Below are 25,514 nucleotides of genomic sequence, written 5' to 3'. Positions count from 1 at the left end.
CTGATGCTCTGGCTCTTTGCTAGGAGAAAGCATACTATGTGAAAGAGGACTTGCTGAAAAGAGTTGTTTTCAGCAGCTCCGATGGGGCAGTTTCTTCAGTGAAATAGTGTAGAAGAAAGCCTGGATTGTAGTGTTTGAATAATGAATGGGAGCCGAGGTAAAGATACCGAATGTAAAGAACTCTTCCAGGACACTGAAGCAGGAAGAGAGATGAATGCCATCATACACTGAGGGAGAAGAAAACACATATAAAACATTCAGCCTGGGAGGAGTTATGTGGGTTTGTAGGTAGAGAGGGAGAAATATAGTGGGTCGCAGGAAACTAAAGGCGATGCAGTGGGGAGCAAGTGGAAGTGCTCGTTCACTAAGAAACAAGGTACAGACCCCAGAAAGATGAAAACCAAAGGGAGGCGAGGTAAAGCAGTTTGTTCAATGAACTTCTTTCTCTTGGACTTACTAGCTGTGGTTATTTGCAAAAAAAAAAAAGGATGTAAGTTTTGAAAAAAAAAGTTGAGCACATAAAGAGAAGGGCAACAACTGGAGCTTGGAAAAGGTAATCCGATTAGGAAATACATGAAGATTGCTTTGGTAATAATTGAAGGTAAAATAGTATGTGATTTTTTTTTTTTCCCTAGTAGCTTCAGCCAGAAGGAATGAAGCGAGAAAAGTAAACAGTTTAATTGCTCCTGGTGTGTCTAAGCACATTGTACTGATGGTTGCTGCATATGGTTAAAATGATTGACAATGTCTGGGCGTGGCTGCCGTGTCTGTAACCCAGCTTTTTGCGATGCTGAAGCAGGAGGATGATATGGCTAGCCTGGGCAACTTAGTGGAGACCGTGTCTTTTTTTTTTTTTAATGAATTACGTAGTTCTGGCAGATAAAGAAGGAAGTAGAGTTAAAGGCTGCAGCCAAGAGATGTGGGAAGCAGTGAGCGAAAACCAGAAACTAAGGAATTTTGTAAGGATGGAAGAAATGAAATGATTAAGGTAGTGGTCAGAGAATTTTATAAGTGTAAAATTTTAGAGATAATAGAATATTGAGTATATTACAGTGAATGGATTTGTGAATTGGATGAAAGTGAATTTTCTCAGAATAGATAAGAGAATTTCTAAAAAGGCATCTCAATAGGATTTTTAGTTAAGGGTTTTGTTGTTGTTGTTGGTTTTGGTTTTGGTTTGTTTCTGGTTTTTTTAAAGTGAAGATACGATTGCCTGGTAGCAGCAGATCAACCTGTTGGGGGTACTTTAAAGGGGAGCATATGTGGAGGAAGGGGAGCATACTGGATGAAGATGGAAATTCAGGATCGCAGATTGGAGTGGTTTATCCTTTCAATTATGGCTGCGGATTATAGGAATGAGGATACAATGAAATGGAAGTATGTGAGTCCAACAGTCTGTTTAAGGCTCCATTTAGACCTCCATGTCAAGTTGCACACCTCCTTCAAAGTTTTGCCTAGTAAAAATTATCTCATTATATAAAATAAAATAACTTTGTACATTATTAGTATTGTTATTTTTGATTCTTTTGAGAGAGGGTCTCTTTACATAACCCAGGTTAGCATCAGACCTGAGAGGTACTGGGATTACTGTTTTACACTGCCTTGCTTGGCTGTGTACTTTATTTCTTAAAAATAAAAAACATGTTTCAGAGACGGTCCATAGTATTTGTGATTTGAATGAATTCACTTTTCTCTAAGTACTAGATTTCTAATAGATAAGAGCAAAGGGGACTAAGTTTATTATATGAGAAAAAAGTTTTATCAATTCTAAAGCCATACAGTATTTCAACCATGATTCAAGAAAAATCATTTAGGAAAGAAGAATAGATATAGATATAGTAGATATCTACATTTTCTTTTATGCCATCTAATCTATAATAGTCAAATAGGTATTGAAAGGTATCAACACGATTCTTTCTACTTTGTCAGTCTCCACTTTTTTGGTTTATACTTTTCCTTCTTTCTTTCTACTTCTGCACTCTTCACTACATTTTGCCTTCTCATTATTTGTGTTTATCCAGGGTAACTTCTAACTTAACATCCCTTGCTTATCTCCACCAGTAACATTCCAAGCTAAGAAATTTGCTATCCCATGTATTAAAGTAATGTACATTGTTTACCTTTCACTCTTCCAGTAGCTTTTTTTTTTTTTTTTTTTTTGTGGTACCAAGGATCAAACTTAGGACCTCACACTTACCAGTGAAGTGCTTGAACGGCTGAGCTGAATCCCTGGCCTTCCCTTTCACTCTTTTCTGCCTCTTTAAAGTATACCAAACTGTGGACCCAGACTCAGGGAAAAGAAAGAGTTATAGAAGCCAGAAAAAAAAAATGAAAAAATGTGCTTTGAAATTATAGGTGGAAGCTCAAGTCAAAGGAAGTGTCTGATTTTTTATTTATGTGTTTCTGATTAGTTAACATATAGCTTTATAATGTTACAGGAAAGTGGATTCAACTGCTAAAATAATTGCTTGTTAGATTTCATAATGGCTTATAATGATTTTGTGTCTTAGACTTTGTATCACAGCCTTCCTTTGTATATGAATATACATTGTTTACTTGACCTTAAGTTAAATGGTATAATTTTGTTAACAACAGTGATACATAATAACATATTCTTATTTTTTGAAAAATAGATTTGGATTGAGCAACAAATTTGAATCAGAATTTCCTTCTTCATTAACTGGAAAAGTGAGTGCTTCAGTTATTTATTGTTTGTTTGTTTTAAAATCTGCTAGCAATTCAGAAAGGATGTATACTACTGAAACTTGTTTATTGACATACTATTTTTTGAACTTTTTCGGCAGGTAGCGCCTGAAGAATTTAAGGCCAGCATCAACAGAGTTAATAGTTGTCTTAAGAAGAGCCTTCCTGTTAATGTCCGTTGGCTGCTTTGTGGCTGCCTTTGTTGCTGCTGCACTTTAGGTTGCAGTATGTGGCCAGTTATTTGCCTCAGTAAAAGAGTAAGTTGAATTATATATTTTAATTTAAATTTAGAAGTGGTTAAATTGTGCATTTAAGTAGTGTTAACTTTTGTTTTGAATAAACTGCATTATTGTGGCTGGCATGGTGGGACCCACTTGCAATCCAGGCACCCAGGAGCCTGAGGCAGGAGAATTGCTTCAGTCGGAGGCCAGCCTGGGCTACATAGTGAGTTCAAGGCCAGCCTGAACTACAAAACAAGAACTTGTCTCAAAACAAAACAACCCAAAGCTACATTATTCTGTATACTATTCAGAAATACTGATCTCGAAGGAGTGACGCAGTAAATGTTATATATCTAAATATTATAGATAGCCATATAAAAATTATAGAGCATAAGAAATTAGGAGTAACAAGACAAACACAGCATTGTCTGTGTATGTACTAATAATGATGGAACGTAGTGATTCCGTGAGTTCAGCGCTACCATTTTTCCATTGTCTCACATATCTTTGCTAGCCTCTCTAAACCCTGGCTGATGCAACTATAAAATAGTAATGCTCACCTGCTACTTGGAAGGGATTGTAAAATATTTGTAAAGCGTTTAGCTGGATAGCTAGAGGTAGTGATTAGTAAATATTTATAATTAGCATTATTACCAATAAGTTAGTACCCATGGAAAAGAAACAGTGATTATTTGTCAGTTAATAACACTGTAGAAAATCTTCTTTTGCTTTTTGTATAAGCTTTTTATAATGAATACATGGAACACAGACTTTTCTAATCAGAAATATTAAAGTCATAATTTTGACTGCTTATAAAAAAACCCCTCAAAATGTTGATAGAGATATGGTAACTTGGTGTAGACTAAATGCATTATTATTTTTTTTTTTTAGTACTGAGGATTGACCCAGGGTCTTGTGTCTGCCCTCCACTCTCCACCATTGAGTTATACCCCTAATCTTTTTTAATTTTTTGGCCCAGTATCTCACTAAGTTGCTCTGCCTGGCCTTGAACTTGAAATCTCCTGACTTACCCTCCCAAATACAATACCTAGAATTGGAGACATATGTCACTGCTTTTGGCTTGTTAAAATTGTTTTTAAAATGGTGTTTACACATAAAAATGAAATACTTTTAAGTTGAAATTCAGTGATTTGGGCTGAGGATTTAGCTCAGTGGTAGAAGTGCCAGCCTGGCAAGCGCAAGGCCGTGAGTTCAATCCCTGGTACGAAAAAAAAACAAAAAAGAAATTGAGTGAAATTGTATTGCAGTCTTTCATCACCAAATAGTAAGCAAATGGGAGCCATACAATAGATTATTTTAGCGCATACTTTTTATTGATATGCTATGAAGGAAATAATGTCTTACAATTATTTTTGTAATACTTAATATCCAGAATATTTTCTTTTTTCTAATATATCTTTTTTTCATGGTTGTCATCAGATCACTTCTAGATTGTAGAAAGCTTTTTTTCTTTTCCTTGTCTCTAGAGGTCTTTGGCTCCGTAGCTGGTTGCTGACCTTTAGTTTGAATTCCCTTTTACTGTTTAAGGTGTTCCCATTGTTGAAGTACTGCTTTATCTCACTGAAGTTGACAAAATTGCTATTATTTAATGCAGAGAACCTGAGGGCTTTAATACCTAATTGATCTTAGAAATCCAGCTTTTTGTGTATTGTTTTGAGATCCTCTGTGTCTTTACTTTGAAAATAAGGAACACAGGATCTTGAGATGTATATAAAAGTGACTTGAGGAAACAGATAAATATCTTGCACTTCTCCACACATCCCTTTCAATTTAAAACCTTTGTTGAGATACTTTCACTAATTTGATATGTAAGACAGGTTGAGTTTTTTGGCTCATTCCATCTGTACTTCTAGCACGCCCATTTCACTTGGCACTATGATAATTAGGTCTAAGTATATATGATTGGATGCAGCATTTACTTGTACATTTAATTTTATATGGACTTTACCATTTGAGAACATGAAGAAATATAACTACTGCTTAGGAAAAAAGGCTGTGCATTTCCTGTTATGTGTAAGCTGTTATGTAGCTGTGAAGGATGATACTTTATGGGTGTATAAAAGGTATTAGGGGTCCCAAAAAAAAAGCAACTTTTTTTTTGTCTGCAGTACTGCAGACTGAACCCAAGGCTCTTGCAGTCAGATCCCCAGTCCTCTTTTTATTTTTTATTTTGAGACAAGGTCTCACAACGTCTCAGCTCCCCATAGCGTGCTTGCTCCCACTTCAGCCTCCCAGGATGCTGGGATTACAGGCATGCACCGACTGAAAGGGGAGTTCTAAAGACAGGCAGAAGAATTCAGAGCTGGAATTTTTTTACCTTTTTATTTGTTGCATTGATTTTGGTAGTCTAGCTTATGAAAACTATTTTAGAATAATTTTTATATATATTTTAAATTATTTAATGAATTTTCAGTGTATAAAATACACAAGGTTACAGAGGAAATCAATTATATATAAAGTATTCTTCACCAAATACTGAAAATTTCAGATGTGTGATTTATAAATCTGTGTTTGGGGGTTGGGGATACAGCTTAGTGGCACTATGCCTGCCTGGCAAGCACAAGTTCCTGAGTTTGATTCTCAGTATTTAAAAAAAAAAAAATCATCTGTTTGTTTATTAAAATTAATGCACACAAAATAAGATAGCAGACTCAAGAATCTGTTTTCTATGAGTGGTAAAGGCACATGTCTTCTTCAGTCACTGCAGTTCATTACACTTATTCACATCCTAAGGAAATATAGTACATTAGAGCTAACAGTTGAAAAATGAAGGTGAATTTTAATTCCACCTACATTCATAAGCTCACAGAGTTCTGTGGAGATACTCCTTACCAAGAATCTTTGCTTTGGAGGTACTAGTATTTTACAAGACTAAATCTCTACCTGATTGCAAACAAGTGAACCTCTTTTCTTCTCATTGGAGCTATAAAATCCTCTTACAGAGTTAAAATTGCATCCAGTGCACGTAAGAACCAAAGGAGGATCTCATATGCATGAATTCATCTTCAGCACTGTAAAACAAAATGTTGTGATGTTTTGCCTATTCAAAAATTATTTCTTCTTGCTGAATTTTAAGAGCTTTTAATATAATCACAACCAAGCCAGGAGTGGTGGTGCAGGTTTATAATCCCAGCACTCAGGAGGCTGAGACAGGAGTACTAAACACAAGTTAAAGGCCGACCTAGGCTACATAGTGAGTTCCAGGGCAGTCTGAACTACATAGTGAAGACCCTGTCTTAAAAACAAAACCACAACACAGCTAAAAATTCCTTGTCAAATGGAAGAAGTATAATTTTTGTAGTCTGTAGCTTCTCTCCTTTGTGTTCTCTTAATATCTTTGGCAGAGCTAAAGTTTTTAAAGTCCAGCTTACCATAAAAAAAAAAATGTTCTTTGAATGTCATATTTAAGAATTTCATAAAGTCATGAAGATTTTCCCTTTTGGTCTTTTCTCCACTTAACATTTAGACCTGTAATACGTTTTAAGTCCATTTTTGTATAGATGTGATAGGTCAAAGTTCATCTTTTTTGTATATAATCCTTTAGATTTTCTAGCACTATTTTTTGAAAAGTACATTTTTCTGTTTAATTTCCATTGCGTATTGTTAAAAATTAATTGATCATATTTGGGTGGGACTGTTCTGGACTCTACTATGTAATATTCATTGTATGTCTGTCTTGATCTTAATATCACACTTTTATTTACCATAGCTTTATAATAAGTCTTCAAATCAGGTAGGTGAGTCTTACAAATTTTTTTTCCTTTGAAGATTGTTTTAATTATTGAGTTCCTTGCCTTTCCATGTAAATTTTAAAATCAGCTTGTTAATATCCACAAAATTTTGAAAATTTTTCTTTTCTTTTTTCTGTGGTACTGGGGCTTGAACCTAGGGCCTTTGTTTTGAACTACAGCTCCCCACCCTCCTTTGGTTTTTACTTGGAGATAGAGTATCTCACTAAGTGCACCAGATTAGTTCAAACTTGTGATCCTCCTTCCTCAGCCTACCAGAATGCTGGGATTACAGGTTGCACCACTGCACCCAGCTAAATTGCCAAGATTTTAGTTGGAGATTACATTCAACTTGTAGGTCAATTTAGGAAGAATTGGCATCTTAATACCAATCTTTATATATTGCATTTTTGTTGTTTCTCAGTTCAAAATGTTCCTAACTTTCCCTGGTTGACTTGCACATTAAGAAATACATTGTTTAATCTCCAGATGTTTAAAGGTTTTCCAGAAACTTTTGTCAACGATTTCTATTTAATTATGTTATTGTCTGAGACCAGACTTGATGTGGTTTCACTCCTTTTTAATTTGTTAGGTTTATTTTATGGCCTTAAATTTACTATATTTTGGTAATAGTTCTTAAATTTTTATTTCTATTTTAGCAGCTTTAGTGAGGTTATAAGTGACATAGAACAAACTACACATATTTAAAATGCTCATTTCACTATTTTTGTCACATTTATTTCCATTTTAGCAGCTTTATTGAGGTTATAACTGACATAGAACAAACTACACATACTTAAAGTGTTTATTTTATGACTTTTGTCACATGTACATGCACACATACACATGGTTACATCAAGATAGTGAACATATTTAATGCTCCCAAAAGTTTCCTTGTGCCTTTTTGTCTTCCCTCTCATCCCTTCTAGATGACCGATATTCTGTATGTCACTGTAGATTAGTTTGCATTTCAGGATTTTTACATAAATTGAACCATACATTTCTCATTCTTATTTGTCTTTTTATTCATTATTTTAAAATTCAGCTATGTTATTAGTTCAGTAGTTGCTGAATGTGGTGCTGCATGGGTGTAATCCCAGCACTTGGGAAGCTGAGGCAGGAGTAGAATGGCTTAATCATACAGTATATGTATATTTACATATACATACACATATTCCTGTTCTTTTTTAAGAACAGAAAACTGCCAAAAATGAGGTACTACTATTTGATATTTTCACAAGCTGTGTATCATGTGATAGTTGTATGGTTTTCTTGTTAGTTTAAATATGTTGAATTACATTGATATGAATTTTTGGATGTTAAACCAACCTTGTATTCCTGGAATGAATCATACTTGGTCATATGTATTTTTATATTTTATGTTTTTGTTGGACATGATAGACTGGGAAGTTTTGGTTTTGTTTTGTTTTCAGTAAGTTTTATGTGTGTTCATGAGAATATTTTTCTGTAGTGTTTTCATTGTAATATCTTTGATTTTGGCATCTGGTTAATGATGGCCTCATAAAGTGAGCTGAGAAATATATTTTTCTTTAGTGTAGAATATGTAGTTTTTTCTCTAATTTTTGGAAAACCATCAAAACCAGTAAAACCAGCTAGGGCTAGAGTTTTCTTTGTTGAAAAAGTTTTAAAACTATTAGTTCAGTTTCTTTAATTGATGTGGGACTTTGAAGTCATTATTTTTTTATTATTTTACTTTTTGTTGTTTTGGTACCTGGCATTGAATTTATGATCTTGTGCTTGTGAGAGAGGCGCTTGTACTGCTGAGCTAAATCTTCAGCCCCAAGTCAGCTTTATAGTTTATGTTGTTTGAGAAATTTATCTACTTTACCTCTGGCATTGACTTGTAGGCATAGAGTTTGTATTTACTAATTATTCTTTTAACTGTCTAACAACTCTTAGTCATGTCACTTTTCACACTTTTGAAATTGTTAGTTTCTTTTAATATTTTTTCCCTCTCTTTCCTCCTTCATCCCCCTTTTTTGTCTCTAATTAATCTGATTGGGGCATTCTCAGAACATGTTCTACCACTAGCTATATCTCCAGTAACTTGGATTTTATTTCTTCATTAATTCAGTGATTGTTATATTTCTTAAACAGCAGCAATAAAATAAATACAATGTAATTTCAAATTGTGATCAGTGCTTAGAAGACAATAAAACAAGAATCCTGTCTTTAGTGTATGCCTGGTAAGAGCCTGAGAAACTTACAAAATAAATAAAAAGCTTCAACTTTACAAATAAATTTTATGTTATTTACTTTGCTCATTTATTTTGCTTCTTGTGTCTGATTTGTAAAATTTTAGAAAATTTATGTTCAAGTAAATGGACACCATTTACTTAAATGTGCTTTCTTTCAACCTGTCTCTGTTTTTGGAGAAAACATTTCATAATTTTACCTTGTGTTGTGTTACAGTATTTCTTTGTTGTGTGTTTTCTATTCTAATTAACTATTTCAATCATTAAGATTGTGCCCAGATGGGCTGGGGATTTAGCTCAGCGGCATAAGCACCTGCCTTGCAAGCAGGCGGTCGTGAGTTTGATCCCTGGTACCAATAAAAATGAAAAAGACAAAAAAAAAAAAAAAAAAAAAGATTGTGCCCAGGTACATCACATTCCAGCTTTAGTGACATTACAGATGAATATGCTGTTAATCTATCCTTTCTGAATAAAGAACAGTTTTCGACTGTTTATATACTAATTTAATCCTGTTAGTTGTCTTTTTCTAAAGTGCTTTACTCTTGCTTGTGATGACAGTATGTAGCTTTGTAAAACTGCTCTCTGTATGAATTTATTATAAATATTGTGTGTCCGTTCCTTTTGTCTCTTATTTGCATCAGAGAATAATTCACTTATTAATAATAGGATAGTAGTTTGTGGTGCCTAGGACTTACACTGTGATGCTAAATACATTGATTTGGAATATGATACCAAGGCTGTCTCTTTAAACCACGGCTCTTACTTGCTGAGATGAAATAAAATGAAACACATTTCAAAGCACCTTACTGAAATTTTAGTTATAATTCTTATAACTGCTGATATTATTGATTTGAGACCATAGAAAATCTTTGCATGTTAGCCCATTTGCTCTGACATCGTAAATATAACAATTGACAGGGGCTGTCATGTGTTCTAGTGATGTTATTTTTCATTGCACATTTTTTCTTGACCTTTACGTGCTCTCACCACAGAACATTTTCAGGAATGTGATCTTTGTTGTAGGATGAAGTTTTATATTAGTATAATGTACAGTAATAGTAATATAAAATACAATTTGCAGAAATTTTTATTAGCACTATAGAAAACTTGAATTGTAGGACTGTATATAGTTGGAAATATCTTGACTTTACATTTTAAAGTCACATTGTTTTAAGAATATTTGTACGTACTTTATATTTCATTTATAGTATCAGTTACTGCAAATCGCCAAGTTCTTGATATTTGCGCAACTTAAAATGTAAAATCTAGGGCCAGGGGTTTAGCTCAGCGGCCTAAATGCCTACTTGGCAAATGCGAGGCCATGAGTTCAATCCCCAGCACCAAAAAAACAAACAAAAAGAAACTAGAATCTGTATTTATATACATTGGAATAATATACTTCAAGAAGTAAATTAAGACAACAGTAACTATTGTATATCTGATTACCAAGGCATAATATAATATGCTTACTCTCTTGTAATTTAATCTTTACAACAGTCCCATGTAGTAAATATCATGGCCACATTTAATAATGAGTGTTTCTATACACTGAAGATTGATGTAGTTTATTTGTAGTGTGCGCTTCCTCAAATTCCAAGAGAACATACTTAGATTTCTATTTAAGGATGAGGAAACAGGCTTAGATTTAGATCAGTAACCTGTTTGAGATCTCTCAGTTTGCGATAGGAATTTCAGTCCTACAGCTCCAGGACTTACTTTTTTCTTCTTTCTGTTGTTCCATAGGGATACAAACTCAAGCTGTTTTCTTGTTCTCATAATTTGATCTTATACCTAATGTGGAGGCCTAGCTGGGGACACTTTTAGGCTTGGAGACATTTTACAAGTTAGGAAATCCATATCCTATGCTGATTTATTACCTGTTTGTCCAATTGACTGATAAATGGAAGCAGTGTCTAACTGTTATCAATTTTTGTGATGTTCTTTTTAGTTTTTCATCAGCTTTAACATATTTTTTCTGCTTAATATTTAAATAAACTTGCATTTCTTTAAGAAATAAAATCAGTAAAGGAAGAGGCTATGAAGTAGGTAAAGTAGATTAAGGAGAAAAGTACATTTTAGTAAGGTTTTATGTGAAGTTACACATGAACAACTAAGGATCGATGTATTCCTTTTGCTTTTGTTCTGTTTTTATAAAAAACAAATGAGCTGGGCCTGGTGTGGCACGAGGCTGAGGCGGGAGAACTGTGAGTTCAAGGCCATGGAAGTCCCAGGCCAGTCTGAAATACAGAACACGATATTGTCTCCAGTACATGCATACATACATACATACATAATTCAGAAAAATTATTTATTAAAGATTTTCACTACCTAGCAAATAAGTGCATATGGCTTTTGGAAAAGATCCCTTCCTCCCAACACTACATCATTTTTTGTCATGTGCATATTTACTCAGAGTGAGAATGCCATAAAATGAGTTAATGGAATGTAGGAGGGACAGAAACCAACTGTGAAAGAGCTGGATTTCCTTTATCTAACCTTAGGTGTTCAGTTTGTGGTTTCTTGCCCCTTTCTTACTATCTCACCTATTATAAACTAAAGGGATAAAGAAATAGGTTTAACCTTTTGGAAATCTTATTCATTGTGCAAAAGTGGTCTGTAACAGATTTTTCGTAAGTGAAAGAATACATTTACTGCTATTTCATTTAAAAAATGAATTGACCTTGAAATACAGGAAACTGTCTCTTATATAAATTAAGACCAGTAGTGTGAACAGCACTGATAATTTGTTTTTATTTTTCGGTTTGTTTGTTTCCTCAAAACACGGTCTCACTGTGCAGGTCAGGCTGGTTTTGAACTCAACTGCCCGAAATCTTCCTGCTTCAGCCTCTGAGGAACTGCCAATGATAGAACTGCAGACTTGCACCACCACACCCGCCTCTTGACAATTTGCTTTTAATTCAAATTAAAATATGCAACTAAATTTTATGAGGTTACTCATAAAAGTGTAAACTTTGAGCCTTAAATGTACAGAGGTGCCAATTAAACTGTAAAGATATGTTAGAAACTTCAGGAAATATAGTTGCAGGTGCTTGTAATCCCACTCTGTAGGCATAGGCAGGAGGATTCCAAGTTCAAGGCCAGCCTGCTTAAACTATCAAGGTTTTTTTTGCTTTAAAAAAGTAAAACCTCCAGTATGTAGCTCTGTAATAGGATGCGTGTGGCATGGACAAGGTCCTGGTTCAATATCCAGTACTACCAAAACAGACCAACAAACAAAACTAAAAGACTTTTAAAAACTAGTAGCTGGTCCAGTTCTTAAACTCTTGATGAAATTCATAAAATCTTAAATTTTTTAAGGTTATCACCTATATGTCATGACTCAATACACTTTTAAGTTGTAGACTGTAGGTTGTTTTTGTTTTTTAGTGATGTCTCCTTATGCCGCCAGACTTGGCCTAGAACTCCTAGGCTCATGTGAGTCTTCTGCATCAGTTTCCTGAGTAGCTGGGACTGTAGATGCATACCAGCACATTCAGTTTAAGAGGATTTTGTTTGTTTTTTTGAGACAAGATCTCCCTGCTTAGTTCAGGCTGCCCTTGAACTCACTATGCTATAGCCCAGACTGGCCTGGACGGCCAGCAGCCTCCCTTAATCTTCCCAAGTGCTAGGACTGCAGGGATGTACCACAACACCCCGCTTTAAAAGGATATTTTTGATACACAAAATGTTTACAACTGCTTTGCTTATCTCTAATACTAATGTTTTTCAACAAACGTTAAAGTATTGCTGTAATGATAGAAAGTGTTCACATAAAAATTTCCTATATATACAGGGAGGGAATTTGCTTAACAGTTCTTTTGAGAATAAATTTGTTTTTGTTTATCTTCTGGGTGAAAGCAGTTTATCTCTTAATTTTGAGATAATGTATTTAATCTGCTCTATGTTATTGTAATATAAGATTTAACATAAATCCAGAACAAACAAATGAATCAGGTCATTTCTCTTGAAGTTTCTCCTGAATTAGAAAATCATTTATTCTAAATCATACAAGGTTTTCTTCTAACAACTTGTAACTAAAACTTTCTCTTATTTTAACAATTTCATTATGTACATGTCTCAAGAAGTTTATCATTCTTACTTGAAAAACACTTACCAGTTAAGATTATGAATATACCCATAGCTCTTTTACCTAAAGCTTAATCAATGCATTATAAACTTAGGTGTTTAAAATTCAGATTTGTTTTAAATAAGAAATTAAACATCAGAAATACACTTTTGACATGTGGTGTTATGAATAAATTAAATTCAAATGCATTTTAATAGTGGGTTTAAAATAGCTAAACTCTTATAAGTGACTATAAGAGTTTGCAAAATGACTTTCAAGCAATCATTATAAATTAACCACTGGTAATAAATATACTATTAAGTCTTAAGATAACAAAATAAGAGAAAATACATTCAGATGTTCTGGGTAGTTCCTTGCTGCTCTGAAAGAATTATTTATATCTTATGGCACATAGTTTATCTACAGGTGTAATAATTTTTTATGCCTTAGAAAGTTATATGTCTTCAGAAAAAATAACAAAAATACTTCATAATGAAATTTAAATTTGAGCGAAAGTCTAAGTAATTTAAGTTTTTTTTATTTCATATGAGCGTTACTATTGTAACTCATTCTTAGAAATTATGGGTGATGACATATTCAGTTGTTGATTAATAGTTGATTAATCACCTCCCCATTTTGTAAATCATTTACTTTGTTCCACTTCCTTATAACTTTCATGTTTAGCTCACTTCCACATTATAAAAAAATTTCAAAGGAACCAAAGGCAGTAAAGACAGAAGCCGAAATGTTTATCCTTATTTTTCTTCTACTTACTGCTTTATTTAAATCTATTTAATACTATTTTAGTAACTGAAATGATGTTTCCAAATTAGTTGTTAATTTTTACTATAAAATAGCTGAATTGCTACATTAGAATTAGTTCACCACTGATATATAACCACCAAGGTGTTGAAAATATTTTGTTGTTGCTGCTTTTCTTACAAAGTCATTGACAGTGAACTCTGCTAAGGGAGATGGGTGGGAGTCAGATGCTTGGAGGCTTGACCAGGTTAGTGACTGGCATCATCCCCACACTGTTTTGCTTACGTAGGATTAGTTGGTGGTCTTGGTCTCTTAAATTAAGAACCTGTGATAAAATGAGATTTTTTGCTGATCATCTTAAGCAAATGAAGACTAAAGATTCATTGATAAAAAACCACTAACCTGTCCTCTCTCCCCCGGGGTGTGAGCTCTGAAAAGAATTAAGGCCCACTGGAGGGGAGCTTGTACTGCAGCCTGCACTGCCCTTTCCCCTGTTCTTTCAGCTAAATAGAAGGTTTTTAGTTCCCATGACTATCAATCTGGTGCTTTTCACAAGGCCTAAATTCTTTTAAGAAAATTAAGATGTCATATTTTTAAAAGCTAGCCTAGAAAAATGATATTTTGTTGGTATTTCATTTTGACAGTCTATGTGATGTATTTTTTCTGTTGCATATTAATTTGCTTGAACTTATGGTGAATTTGGAGGTCACTATATGCATGTAAAATTCAAAGATAGGCTTTTGTATGGATAGGTTTGCTTGTCTAGTTAGTAATTTTTAGAGATTGGCAATGTTGAATTATATATTTCATCAGAAATAACTTTGACAGCTCTGTGGACACAAACTCCTCTTAAGTTTTACTTCTGGATGACTGCAGTTATAGTGTGCTTTCTTTTTATTGTGATTTAAAAGCTTTATAAAAGCTTTTATAAATGTGGAAATGTCATATTTTTTACTATCTGCCAAATTGGTATTGTATTTAATCTTGAAAATATATTTTGATTTTGTTAACTAAAAATAATTGCAGAGTATTAAATATTCTCAATAGTTAAAGCTTTCTTTCTTTTTAATTTGAGCTTTTGTTGTTACTAACAAATAATTTGTGGCGCACTTTCTTTTCTTTTTAAATCACTGCTAGAATCTATATACTTGTCACCTTAGTGTGCTAGAAATGTTCCACTCCCATCAAGGGTTCCGCTTTGGTTTTGTGTGTTCTCACCTGCTCCTCACTGTAAATCATTGTGATGTCAAGTGCAATGATTAATTAAACTGCACGTGCAAGTGGTCTTTTTTTTTTTCACCTGTCAAGCAGGAAAAAAGTCTTACAGGAACAATTAGATGGCACCCATTCATAGCTTTTATTTAAGTTTGTAAGTGTATAGAGATATTGTGTATTTAGATGCTTATGCAGGAAATGGTAGAGCAGGGTTTGTTTGTTTTAAGAGTTCTTAAATATTCTAAGATACAATTATTATAGTAAAGCCTATCATTAAACTCTTAACTAGCAGCAAAGAATAAACTCAGAATTCCTACTTAAGCATTTTGGAATTTAAGACTCATACTTTGTAATTATCTTTTATTCAAGTACTGGTATTGATTGAAGTTAATTAAATACTTTTAAATTTCTAAAAAGTACTTTTAAATTGATTGTATATGTGTTTTTGCTTATATGTATCTCATATTGAGATCCATTCTCATTAAAATATATTATGGGTTTAAATTTGTGATGTAATGATGGTGGCAACGTTTTTTTTCTTCCAGTAATAAATATTTGTAAAACGTAATGTTATATTTTTGGATCTTATTTTTATATAGTAATATGAAACAATGAACTTAGAAAGCTTACTGTTTCTACCCTAGTTCTTTCATCCCTCCTTACCCCTTTTAAACTATCAGTAAAAGTAAAACCTCAAATTGTATAGTAATCTTAATCTATTATTAAAAGGCCCTGGAAAGGAAGATTACAAGGTAGATTCAGGTTTTGAATCGGTTTTACCATTGGTTTAGCAGCGGGTGGGCAGGCAGATGCCTGCTCATAGTAGAACCTATTGCCATTTTTCACCATTGATAGAGTAGCCTTTCAGAGTCAATGAGCTCTGTCAATGTGAGCTTGTCAAGGCTACAACTTCATAGACCTGAGAGGCGGTTTGAGAGGTCAGCCCTTTTCAGGTTCGCTGTGATGCAAATGAACTTTAATGCTTAAACAACTATTGGAATTTTTATGTCTGCTTCTTGTTCTTTTTTCTTCACAAAGTCATTGACGAGACATTCAGTGCTTTTTAAATTGGAAGTTGCATTGTGCTAAAGACCTAGTACAGATTTACGGAGGGCTGAAAGCAGTTAGATCATGTTCTTTTCATGGTGCGATTAGAATCAAATCGATTTCCCTACAGCCTTCAGCATTCAGATGGCAATTTTAACAAAGCTTGGGGGCTAGACAAGGGACAAAACGACTGAACTGAATGTTAATTACACTCTGCAGCCTTATTTTCTTTTGATTTGGGGCTGACTGGCAACTAAATTAACAAAAAGTGTGACCATAACTGCTGCCCTATTTTCATTTAAAAGGAGAGCTGCCTCTAAAAGGCTATCTTTACAAAGAAACAAGTGAGGTCTGCTGATCATTGTTAACAAGGGCACTTTTTTCTTTAAAATTCTTGCCAAAAAGACTGTTCAAAAAAGTAATGTAATAAATTAGTCATTGATGTATTATTATCCCAAGAGGTAGTTGATTTTCTTATTTTTGTGGTCTAAGCATGGGAAATGTAAAACAGTAATGGTTATTCATTGGTAGCTGTGAATTATAATTGGTACCTATGTGTCTTTGGTGTGTCTTTACCATGTTCAACATGCCAAAAGGTAGCACTGGAGCTGCATTACAGTAGATACTTTAAATAAGCATTAACATCTTATTATGTAACATTTAAACTTCAGAACCAGCTTGATCCTAACAATTTTTATGTAGCTCCTCCTTGATTGCCATGCAAGTTTTCATATTCGATTAATACTTATTTATAGCAGTACCAAATTAATCGCAATAGATGCTTTTATATGCCCTCTCAAGAAAGCTGCAGCTGCACTGAGTTGCAGTGGTCCTATGGCAACACTGTTACTTTTGCACCTGCAGCTGTGTCCATCTCATCCTAACACCTGGCACCATGAATTATCCTCTCCTTTATTCATCCTCCCAAGCAAGAAACATTGCTTGCTGCATAGTATATATTGCAATAATCAAGTGAAGCAAATTTCTCAGTTGATTCCGGAAACGGTACTATTGGATTAAGAATTTGTTTTCCTACCAGATGCCACTTTTTATGTTAGTTTAAATAAAATTTTGGGTATTTAAGAAATCTATCTAGAATCTAATAAACTGACTTTTCAATATGGGCAGTATTTAAATATTTCAAGTCTTTTAAAATTGATTTGATTTTTACAGATTTTTTTGGAAATTATGTTTCATTTCTGGATTTACTCTAAAAGAGATACGCATTTTACAACTTTTTGTTTTAAAATATAGTATATGGTAAGGAACTTCATTTCTATTTAAACATTGCAAAAATAAATTTGAAAAAAGTAAGAATTTTAATTTGTATCGTTTGATAAGTAACATTAGTCATTAATAAATTGCTTTGATAGTTTTACATCAGAAATAGTAAGTTTGAAACAATTTTTAAAAGATACATATGCTTAAAAACAAAGTCATGTTTGTTTAAAAAGCTACTGTCTCTTCAGGTTACTGTGTAGTGCTGGAACATTGAAGCCATACAGACCACCCTATACTTAGTCACTGTCTTATACTTCTTCCCTTTTCACACACAAGCAGCTGCAAAACAGTTTTTCTAAAACCAGTCAAGAGTAAACTTTTTCCTCATTTGTCTTCCAGACACGAAGATCGATTGAGAAGTTATTAGAATGGGAAAACAATAGGTTATACCACAAGGTGAGTACCACAGGGAGCAGCTTCGTACTGTTGGGGTCTGAATTGCACAGTATGGAAACAGATGCTTTTGTTGAACTAAAAATATGAAAGGTGGACAAATGGGTTAGTCTGTGTGCTGCAGTGAAATAGAGCTCATTTTTCTTCTTTTACTCTCCTGCTTGTCTAGCTGTGCTTGCACTGGAGACTGAGCAAAAGGAAATGTGAAACGAATAACATGATGGAATATGTAAGTTAAAGGGCTGTTTTGTGAGTTTCTCTATTAAATGATCATTTATTTTGCTTCTGATCTTATTCTTTCCATGATTATTAATCAGCAAAGGTGTCAGGAGCTTAATCTCCTGACTGCAAGGATTTTCTACGGTTCACAGATGCATGGGTTTCATGTGCAAGACTGATTTATAAAGTTATGAATGACTTGAAAACAAGGCTTCACTGTGTTCTGAAAAATAATAAATTAATTGCCAAGATAAAATAGCCTGAACGTGTGTTGATGGAGTGTGAAATTTTAGATGCTGTATAAAGAATAACCACAACTTTGGTTACGCAGCAAGTCAGATATGGCTTTTTTATATAATGCTAATCAAGTTTCCAAGTATGGAAGAAAACCTTTCAGCCAAGCCACTGGAGCTTAACAAACCTTTAGCCTTTAGAGACTTAAACTGCCTGTATACCTTAGTGGTCTTTAGAAAAGTTTTCAAAGTGTTACTAGAATATGGCTTTATAAAAATTACTTTAAATAGAAGACACACTGATCATCATGTTTATATTTAATTTTGTGTGTATATACAATGAATTTTAAAACTTAAATTTACAGATTCTCTTGATTTACTTGAACAATTGCTCTTCTTTTGAGAAGTTGGGAATACTATAGAAAATAGGAATTTTTATTCTCTTTCAATATGAGTGATTTAAAAGCAGAAAGGTTATTACATTAAATGAAAAACAATTACAGCAGAATTAATTATTGAAAATTAAAACCAGAGTTTTTGTGAAGTACCTGTTGTATTTCTGATGAATTTTGTCTATTCTTTGAGACAGTGTAACCATCATAGAGTCTATGTGTGTGCATAGAAAATTGATGGAAAGTGTTTAAATAGTTGGGAATTATCATACAATAATTTTTCAGTCCTTTTATTATTATGCAGTCAAATCCTATTTTTAGCTTTGAACCTAAAAAATGTTTTTTAGGTGTTTCTTTTTTTCTAATAAACTAGCTCTACTGAGTGAACTGACCATATAGATTTTACCTTTATTATACCAAATGTTAATTTATGATGAGAAAGGTATTTAATAATTCTTTATAATTATTTTAAAAAGCACATTCAAGTAACATGCTCTCAGGTTGACCTGTGAAAATACTAGTCTCGCATTTTCATTGTAGGTGGCTCATATATGTGTTTTTGAGGGAGAGCTAAATAGGAGGTTTAACGAATCTTGGGAAAAATTATTTGCTGCATTATAATTCAAAAATTAAGCCTAAAATTGAGGTTATTTTTGTGCATTTCAAAACTTTGGAAAGAAAAGCAGTAGTACTCCTGAGCTGACATACTGGTTATAGAGTACTTGTGTAGCATAACAAGGCTCAGGGGTCAGTGTTGACCACTGCAGAAATGGAAGTTATTCCTGATGCTGTGATTTCCAAGTAGAGCTGTATGAATGTCATTCATTCATAAAATATACTATTTTTATGATCTTTTATTAACCAAAAAAGTGTAATAACCTAAAACTTTCTTAACATGCTTAGTTTGTAGTATAGATTTCTTTAATTTACCTTCAATTTTTAGGTAGTAAAGCACTTCCAAAGTCATTGTTATTTTTTGCATCACCATAAAAAGATCTCCAGAAGAGTAGAAAACAAAAAATACCTTTGCATGACAAAAAGATGTCTTTCTAGATTTTTTTCAGTGTGTGTATTTGTGGTAGCTGAAAGTAGGAGTAACTTAGTCTCAAAGATTCCCTAAAAATAATTTTTAAAAATTTAATGATTTCAGCCTTTTTACGATCCTTCTTTGTCCTTGAGTATTCTGTAACTTGCAGAAATGTCGTATTGGTTAATGAAAAATAATTTTTATTGATCATGTTTTAAATACTGGAGAGAATGTAGAAAACATATTAACTTGGTACTTTTTTTAAATTCAGATAAGCTAGAGAGGTGCAATATAGAAGAAACAAGACAATAGCCAGTTTCTTGACTTGTGAAGAAAAAGAGTTTGCAGAGTGATCCTTAAAAACTAGAACATGTCTGTAATCCAAACTATTCCAGGCCTGAAGCAGGAGGATTTCAAGTTTGAGGCCAGCTTGGACCACTTAGTGAGGTGTTCTGTTTTGTTTTTTTTTTTTTTTAAAGTAAGGTAGATGTTGTAGAGTGCTTGCCTATCATGCATGAGACCCTGGGTTCAGTATTTAGTACTGAGAAAGAAAAAAGAATAAGAATTTAAATATAGTCAAAAATAGATTTTATTTACTTAATTTTATTTATCAAATTTTAAATTTATTTAAATTTAAAATAAATTTTATTTATTTTTTGGTACTGAGAATTGAACTCAGGGCCTTGTACTTGCCAGGCAGGTACTGAGCCACTGAACTATATCCCGGCCCGTGTTTATTTTAAGTTACGTAGGGCATGCTGTAAAACATGATGCCCATAGCTATGGACTGAAATCCTTAGGACCACTAGGTTGAGGACAGGTTTGAAATACAGATGTATGCATTGGCTGTTAACTCATAAGTAGTTTAAATAATCGTATTTTAGACGTACAGAGAATCTTGTCATCTAGTCCAGTTCCTCTATTTTACAGGTCAAGAAGCTGAGAAATGGAAAAATCTAGCTCAAATGAAGAAACTGTGGGAGAAAGTATTTTTAACAGGAAGCTAGTGAATATTTTATGGGAAAATTATAGGTGAGGAGAGTGGCAAAGGTAGCATGTAAGAGCTTAGTACAAGATAACTAGAGTATGACCAAAATATTTTTTATTGAAGTACCTTCTTTATTGAGGCAGATCAGAAGTGATAGAAATTAGTAAAAATGAAGGTTCTTGGCTCAGATGGCTTTTAGATTTCAGATCTGGAGCTCATATTAAGACATGCTGTCTGAAAAAAAACAGTAAGTTTACCAAACTTGGAAATTGTTCAAATCAAATAATTTTTGTTACCGTTGTGCTTGTTTGTGATTTTTTGTTTAAGATAGAGACTCATTAGGCAGCTCAGGCTGCACTTGAACTCACTAAGTGGCCCAGGCTGGCTTCAAGCATCCTCCTGCCTCAGCTACCTAAGTGGTATTATAGGGGTGTACCACTACCTCCATCTTCAAATAATTTTTTGATCAGCATCTATTCCAAACAGAGTTGGAGCAGAGGAAAGAATTAATTGTAATTTAGGGCAAATCAAGTTTTGAATAAAAATTATCTGGGACGAATTTTATATTTCTGTGTTACTGTGAATTTTTTGTTTATTTTTCTTTAGTTTCCTGTTAAAAGTACATTTGGAACAAACTTCAATTAATTTTGCTAATCCCAGAAGAGGACTTCAAAAAGTAAATTAGTAACCTTTATGTAGACCTCATATGTCCTAGTACGGAAAATGAGAGCCTCTGTAGAATAAATGTAGAGAGTGCCCTTGGAAGAGGGTAGGTGAGAAAGGAAGCATGACGCGAAATGAGAAGTACTTGGCTGGTTCCAGTCAAATAACAAAGTAGAAAGGGCAAGATTTTGGCAGATACTCATTTATTTAAATACTACAAAATCCGCAAGATCACAAAAAATGGGATCATCTGTACTCCTTTTTTTTGGTATCAGGAATCGAATTCATGACTTTGTGCTTGCCAGGCACGCGCTGCGCCTCAGAGCTAGATCTCTGGCCCTTGGGATCATCAGTATTCTTAACAGTAAAGTAAAGGTAATAGGGCCGGGATTTAGCTCAGCAGCTTAAGCGCCTGCCTGGCAAGCCTGAGGTTGTGAGTTCAGTCCCTGATACCAAAGACAAAAAAAAGGGAAGATAATAATACTTGTCTCATAAATTGTCAGGATTAAGCAGACTCGCAATGTGAAGCACCTGTGTGCAGTTGGTGTTCTCATGCGAGCGTGCACGGCTGGGGTACAGTCTGTATTGCCCATCTCCCCTTACCTTCTCAGACTTTGGTTATTTTATCTGTCATCTAATATATAGAGCTGAGGAATTTTATGTGTTTGATTAAAGTTCAGAAATTTAAAAAGAAAATTCTCAGTGATAAGGTTCTGGGTTATTATATAAATAAATGTCTGTTCTAAGGATGCAAAGCTGTAATTGTGAAATGTGAATGGGTTTTCGAAAAAGCTATGATACACTGTAACTAAAGTTTTAAGATAAAACTCTGCTTAAATTTTAAAAATGTTTTTTCTTTTCCTTTTGTAGGTCATCCTCATAGAATTTTTACCAAAGACACCGATTTTTCGACCAGATTAGCATTTACTTTATTTATAGAGACTTTCCAAGTATGTTGTCTTTCCAATGGTGCCTTGCTTGGTGCTCTCCTGGTGGTGACATAACATCGGTTCTACAGAACTATGTGGTGTTTTTTTTTTTTTTTTAATAAGTGCATGTTCTATGTGTGCATATTTGTCAAACTTTGCAAGTTATTTCATACAGATGTTTAATACTTAAGTTATTGTGCTCTTTTCTGTTATGTATTCTGATTTTCAAGAATTACTTTTTTGTATTCTCAAAAAAATACATTTGAACTTAGCATAAAAAGTGGCCAGCCTTTTTTATTTTATCACCAAGGTACATACAGCCCTTTATTTATAAATTCCTTAATAGAGAAAAACACCTTTGTAAGGCTTTACTTACCTATCCTAGGAAACATATTCATTGTATTATTTTTCTTTTTAATAATTATTTTAAAATAATAATTTTTCTTTAATAGCCTTTTGGAACCCAACATGTCTTTTCTCATACAATTTGTAGTGCTTTGTTTACAGCAGATGTATCTGTTAACATATAGAGACCTATCAAAAATTTAAAAAATACTTCTGTCTTCAAAGGTGTTAAGGCAGGATTATTTTTATTAGGCTAGATAAATCAGTGAATGGTATGCATGCATCTAATGGTTACTATAGCTCAGGATCACAAAATATAGTAGCATTACAATCTGTATATTTTTTATCAAGATGATATTAATAATGGCCTTACTTAGGTTATTTTTATTGTTCATCAAACCTTATATACAAAAGTATGGAAGTAACAACTTTTAAAAATTTCTAAGGAAACTATTTCTCCCAATCTAACACAGTTCCAGAATGAATATGTTTCTAAAGAGTTTTGGAAAGAAAGAAAACTTCTAGAATTAAAAGTAAGCTGGTCTTCAGTACCCCATTGATATTTTACAATGATTATTACTAAGAAATGGAGGACATATTAGTACTGTGTTTACCCATTCACTTTCAATCTGTTTATATATGCTTTGATTGAGTGACATACAAGTCTGAGTCACATTAGCTTATTGCTTTTAAATATACATGGACACATATACATGTACACATACATATTTTTCCTCCTTTTGGTTGTACATATCTCCATGCATTTTTAAACTTTTAAAATTTCTGAATGACCTCTGTTAATTTTTGTTTTTTATAAGCCTGCAATTACACAAGTTTTAATGTGTGTCAAGAACTTGTTCCTTGCAACTGTGGTATCGAGCAATAATGTGAATAACTTTTGAAATTATATAAACTATGCTTAATAGTTTGTATTAAGAATTGGTACCACTATACAATACCTTTTTTCCTTGTATTAAATCTTTTAAATACCAGTTTCACTAGTTTATGTAAATGTATTTTTAAAAAATATATTTCTTTGTACTTCTCTAAAGTACTGTACTTCTATATAAATTTGAATAGTTAAATGCCAGTATCATATACCATATATCCTAATGTCATATATCAGACATTAGGAACTATCTTAGAGCACTTTTTTGTCTGAGAATTACTTATTTTCATTGGCCCCCTAAACATAACTTGAATTTATAGAGCACTATTTCCACGAAGAGCTCAAAGTTCAAAGAATTCATTCCTCGCTTTTATTTAGCTTGTATCAGAATGTATCTTACTACCTTAAAGTAGTACAATTCTTTTGTTTTAGATAGGGTCTCACTATGTGGTTGCGGCCGGACTTGAACCCAGTATGTAGCCCAGGCTGGCCTTGAACTTTCAGTGACCTCCTGCCTCAGCCTCCTGAGTGTTAGGATTACAGGCATGTGCCACCACTCCTGACCTGAAGTAGCACTATTAAAATTAATGCTATTCAAAAACTCCAGTATTGCGCTGTGGTTTCAGTGTGAAAAATAATGTATCTTCATATGGCTATGTGGACTGCAACACAGTGTTTCTGTGTAGAGTTGTGTAAATCCATAGTCCTGCAGTGACCAGCTTTGTAAGAACTTATTAGGCATCATTTTTCTTGTTAGCCAGTGATAATTTCAAAATTAGTATATTCCTTTAATATTTTAACATAATTTTTATACTTGTTATTAGTACAAGATTTTGAAACACTTTTGTAACTTTGGGAGGTGTGTCACTTGCACTCTTACACCCTGTATCTGTAGAAAAGAACCCTGAATGCTTAATCTGTGGCATTACGTAAGCCACTTATACCTTAAACAATGCTTTGAGCTTTCATTAGTAACCTCCAGTGTGTTGTCTTGAGTCATGAATTTAAGTGCTTATGTTACTGAAAATTAGAAATGTCAAAGAATCCCATGTTACATGAGTATCAGTCCAAGAAATGGTGATTGTCCTTTGGACCCTATTGTGATTTACAGTTTGTATTGCAGGACATGAATCATAGCTCCTTTTAAACAGGCTGAGAAAAGATACTGGCAGAAAATGTAGCATACACATCCTACATAGGCTAAGTAAGTAACTTCCTGTCTCTTTTTGTCCCTTACCAGCATTTTACAGGCAGTCACCGTTCCTGTTTAAAAACATTCTTTTCTCAAGTAATATACTTCACAAATCCACCCATCCCACAATCCATGACTATGGATGTCCGAGTTAAAACAGATGCTCTTAAAATGTCTATTGTGTTTAGGAAAACTGATGTGAAACATTGGGCTTGAGTAGACACCGTCTTCCTTGCAAGGTGGTTGCTTATCTGTCTAAAATGTTCATCACATTTTTTATTAAGACTCTTTAGTGACTAGACATAGATATCAGTCATTTAAAATGGAAACACATAATTTTGGTCTAAAATCCACAAAATAAATTTAACAAAACTTGGAATAATAGAAAGTAATTTCTTATTAGAAAAACTAGCTTTTTTATTAGATAATTTTAAATCAGGAAGAACCACATTTCTCCATGGTTGTATTTTCACTATTATTTATAGTTTCTGTTTGTTTCTTTAGGTTAATAAACATAGGCCAGCCATAAAAGACTTTGACAACATTCCAATTGTTGGTTGTAAAATTATATTAAATATGTATATTTAGGTCCCGGTTGCATGAGTCCTAATTTCACTTGTTTTATTAACATTATGTACAGAGTCTCTTTCAGGTTGCTTGGTATCTGGCTTCACAGGTATACCTGTTAGCTATGTGCTGGATGCTTTGTTGTGAATGCTTGCGTTATCAGTGGTACTAAATCAGAAAGGCAATGTGTTTAAGACTGCCTTTGAACTCCAGCGTGTGTGGACCTTCTTTGCTTTCTGTCTCTCTGAAGTACCGTGGATCTTCCCTTTGGCCTTTGGATGGCCCAGTCTTTACCCAGACCTGAGCGTAGTTCAGTTGCCTTTTTGTCTACTTCCTCAAAGCTCCCTAGGAGAATATTAATTCTTTTGCATTCTTAGCTAGGTATTTAGAAGGCCAGCTAACGTGAGTCACACTAAG

General features: G+C 33.6%; 1 protein-coding gene across 1 annotated transcript in view; it reads left to right on the top strand.

The window, feature by feature from the left end:
• Positions 1 to 25,126, top strand: part of Chic2 (cysteine rich hydrophobic domain 2) — a 39,464-nt gene extending 14,338 nt beyond the window's left edge. The window contains exons 2-6 of the mRNA XM_003471661.5: positions 2,634 to 2,688; positions 2,805 to 2,960; positions 17,600 to 17,656; positions 17,823 to 17,882; positions 22,046 to 25,126. Of these exons, the coding sequence (XP_003471709.1) occupies positions 2,634 to 2,688; positions 2,805 to 2,960; positions 17,600 to 17,656; positions 17,823 to 17,882; positions 22,046 to 22,096 (379 nt within the window). The 3' untranslated portion in view covers positions 22,097 to 25,126. The remainder of the gene's footprint in view (positions 1 to 2,633; positions 2,689 to 2,804; positions 2,961 to 17,599; positions 17,657 to 17,822; positions 17,883 to 22,045) is intronic.
• Positions 25,127 to 25,514: the final 388 nt, after the last annotated feature.

This window comes from Cavia porcellus, unplaced genomic scaffold, assembly GCF_034190915.1.
Source record: "Cavia porcellus strain 051 isolate PalLab524CR breed Dunkin Hartley unplaced genomic scaffold, mCavPor4.1 scaffold_30, whole genome shotgun sequence".
Classification (NCBI taxonomy): domain Eukaryota; kingdom Metazoa; phylum Chordata; class Mammalia; order Rodentia; family Caviidae; genus Cavia; species Cavia porcellus.
Note: the sequence above shows the minus strand (reverse complement) of the source record. Positions and strands in the feature narration are given on the sequence as shown.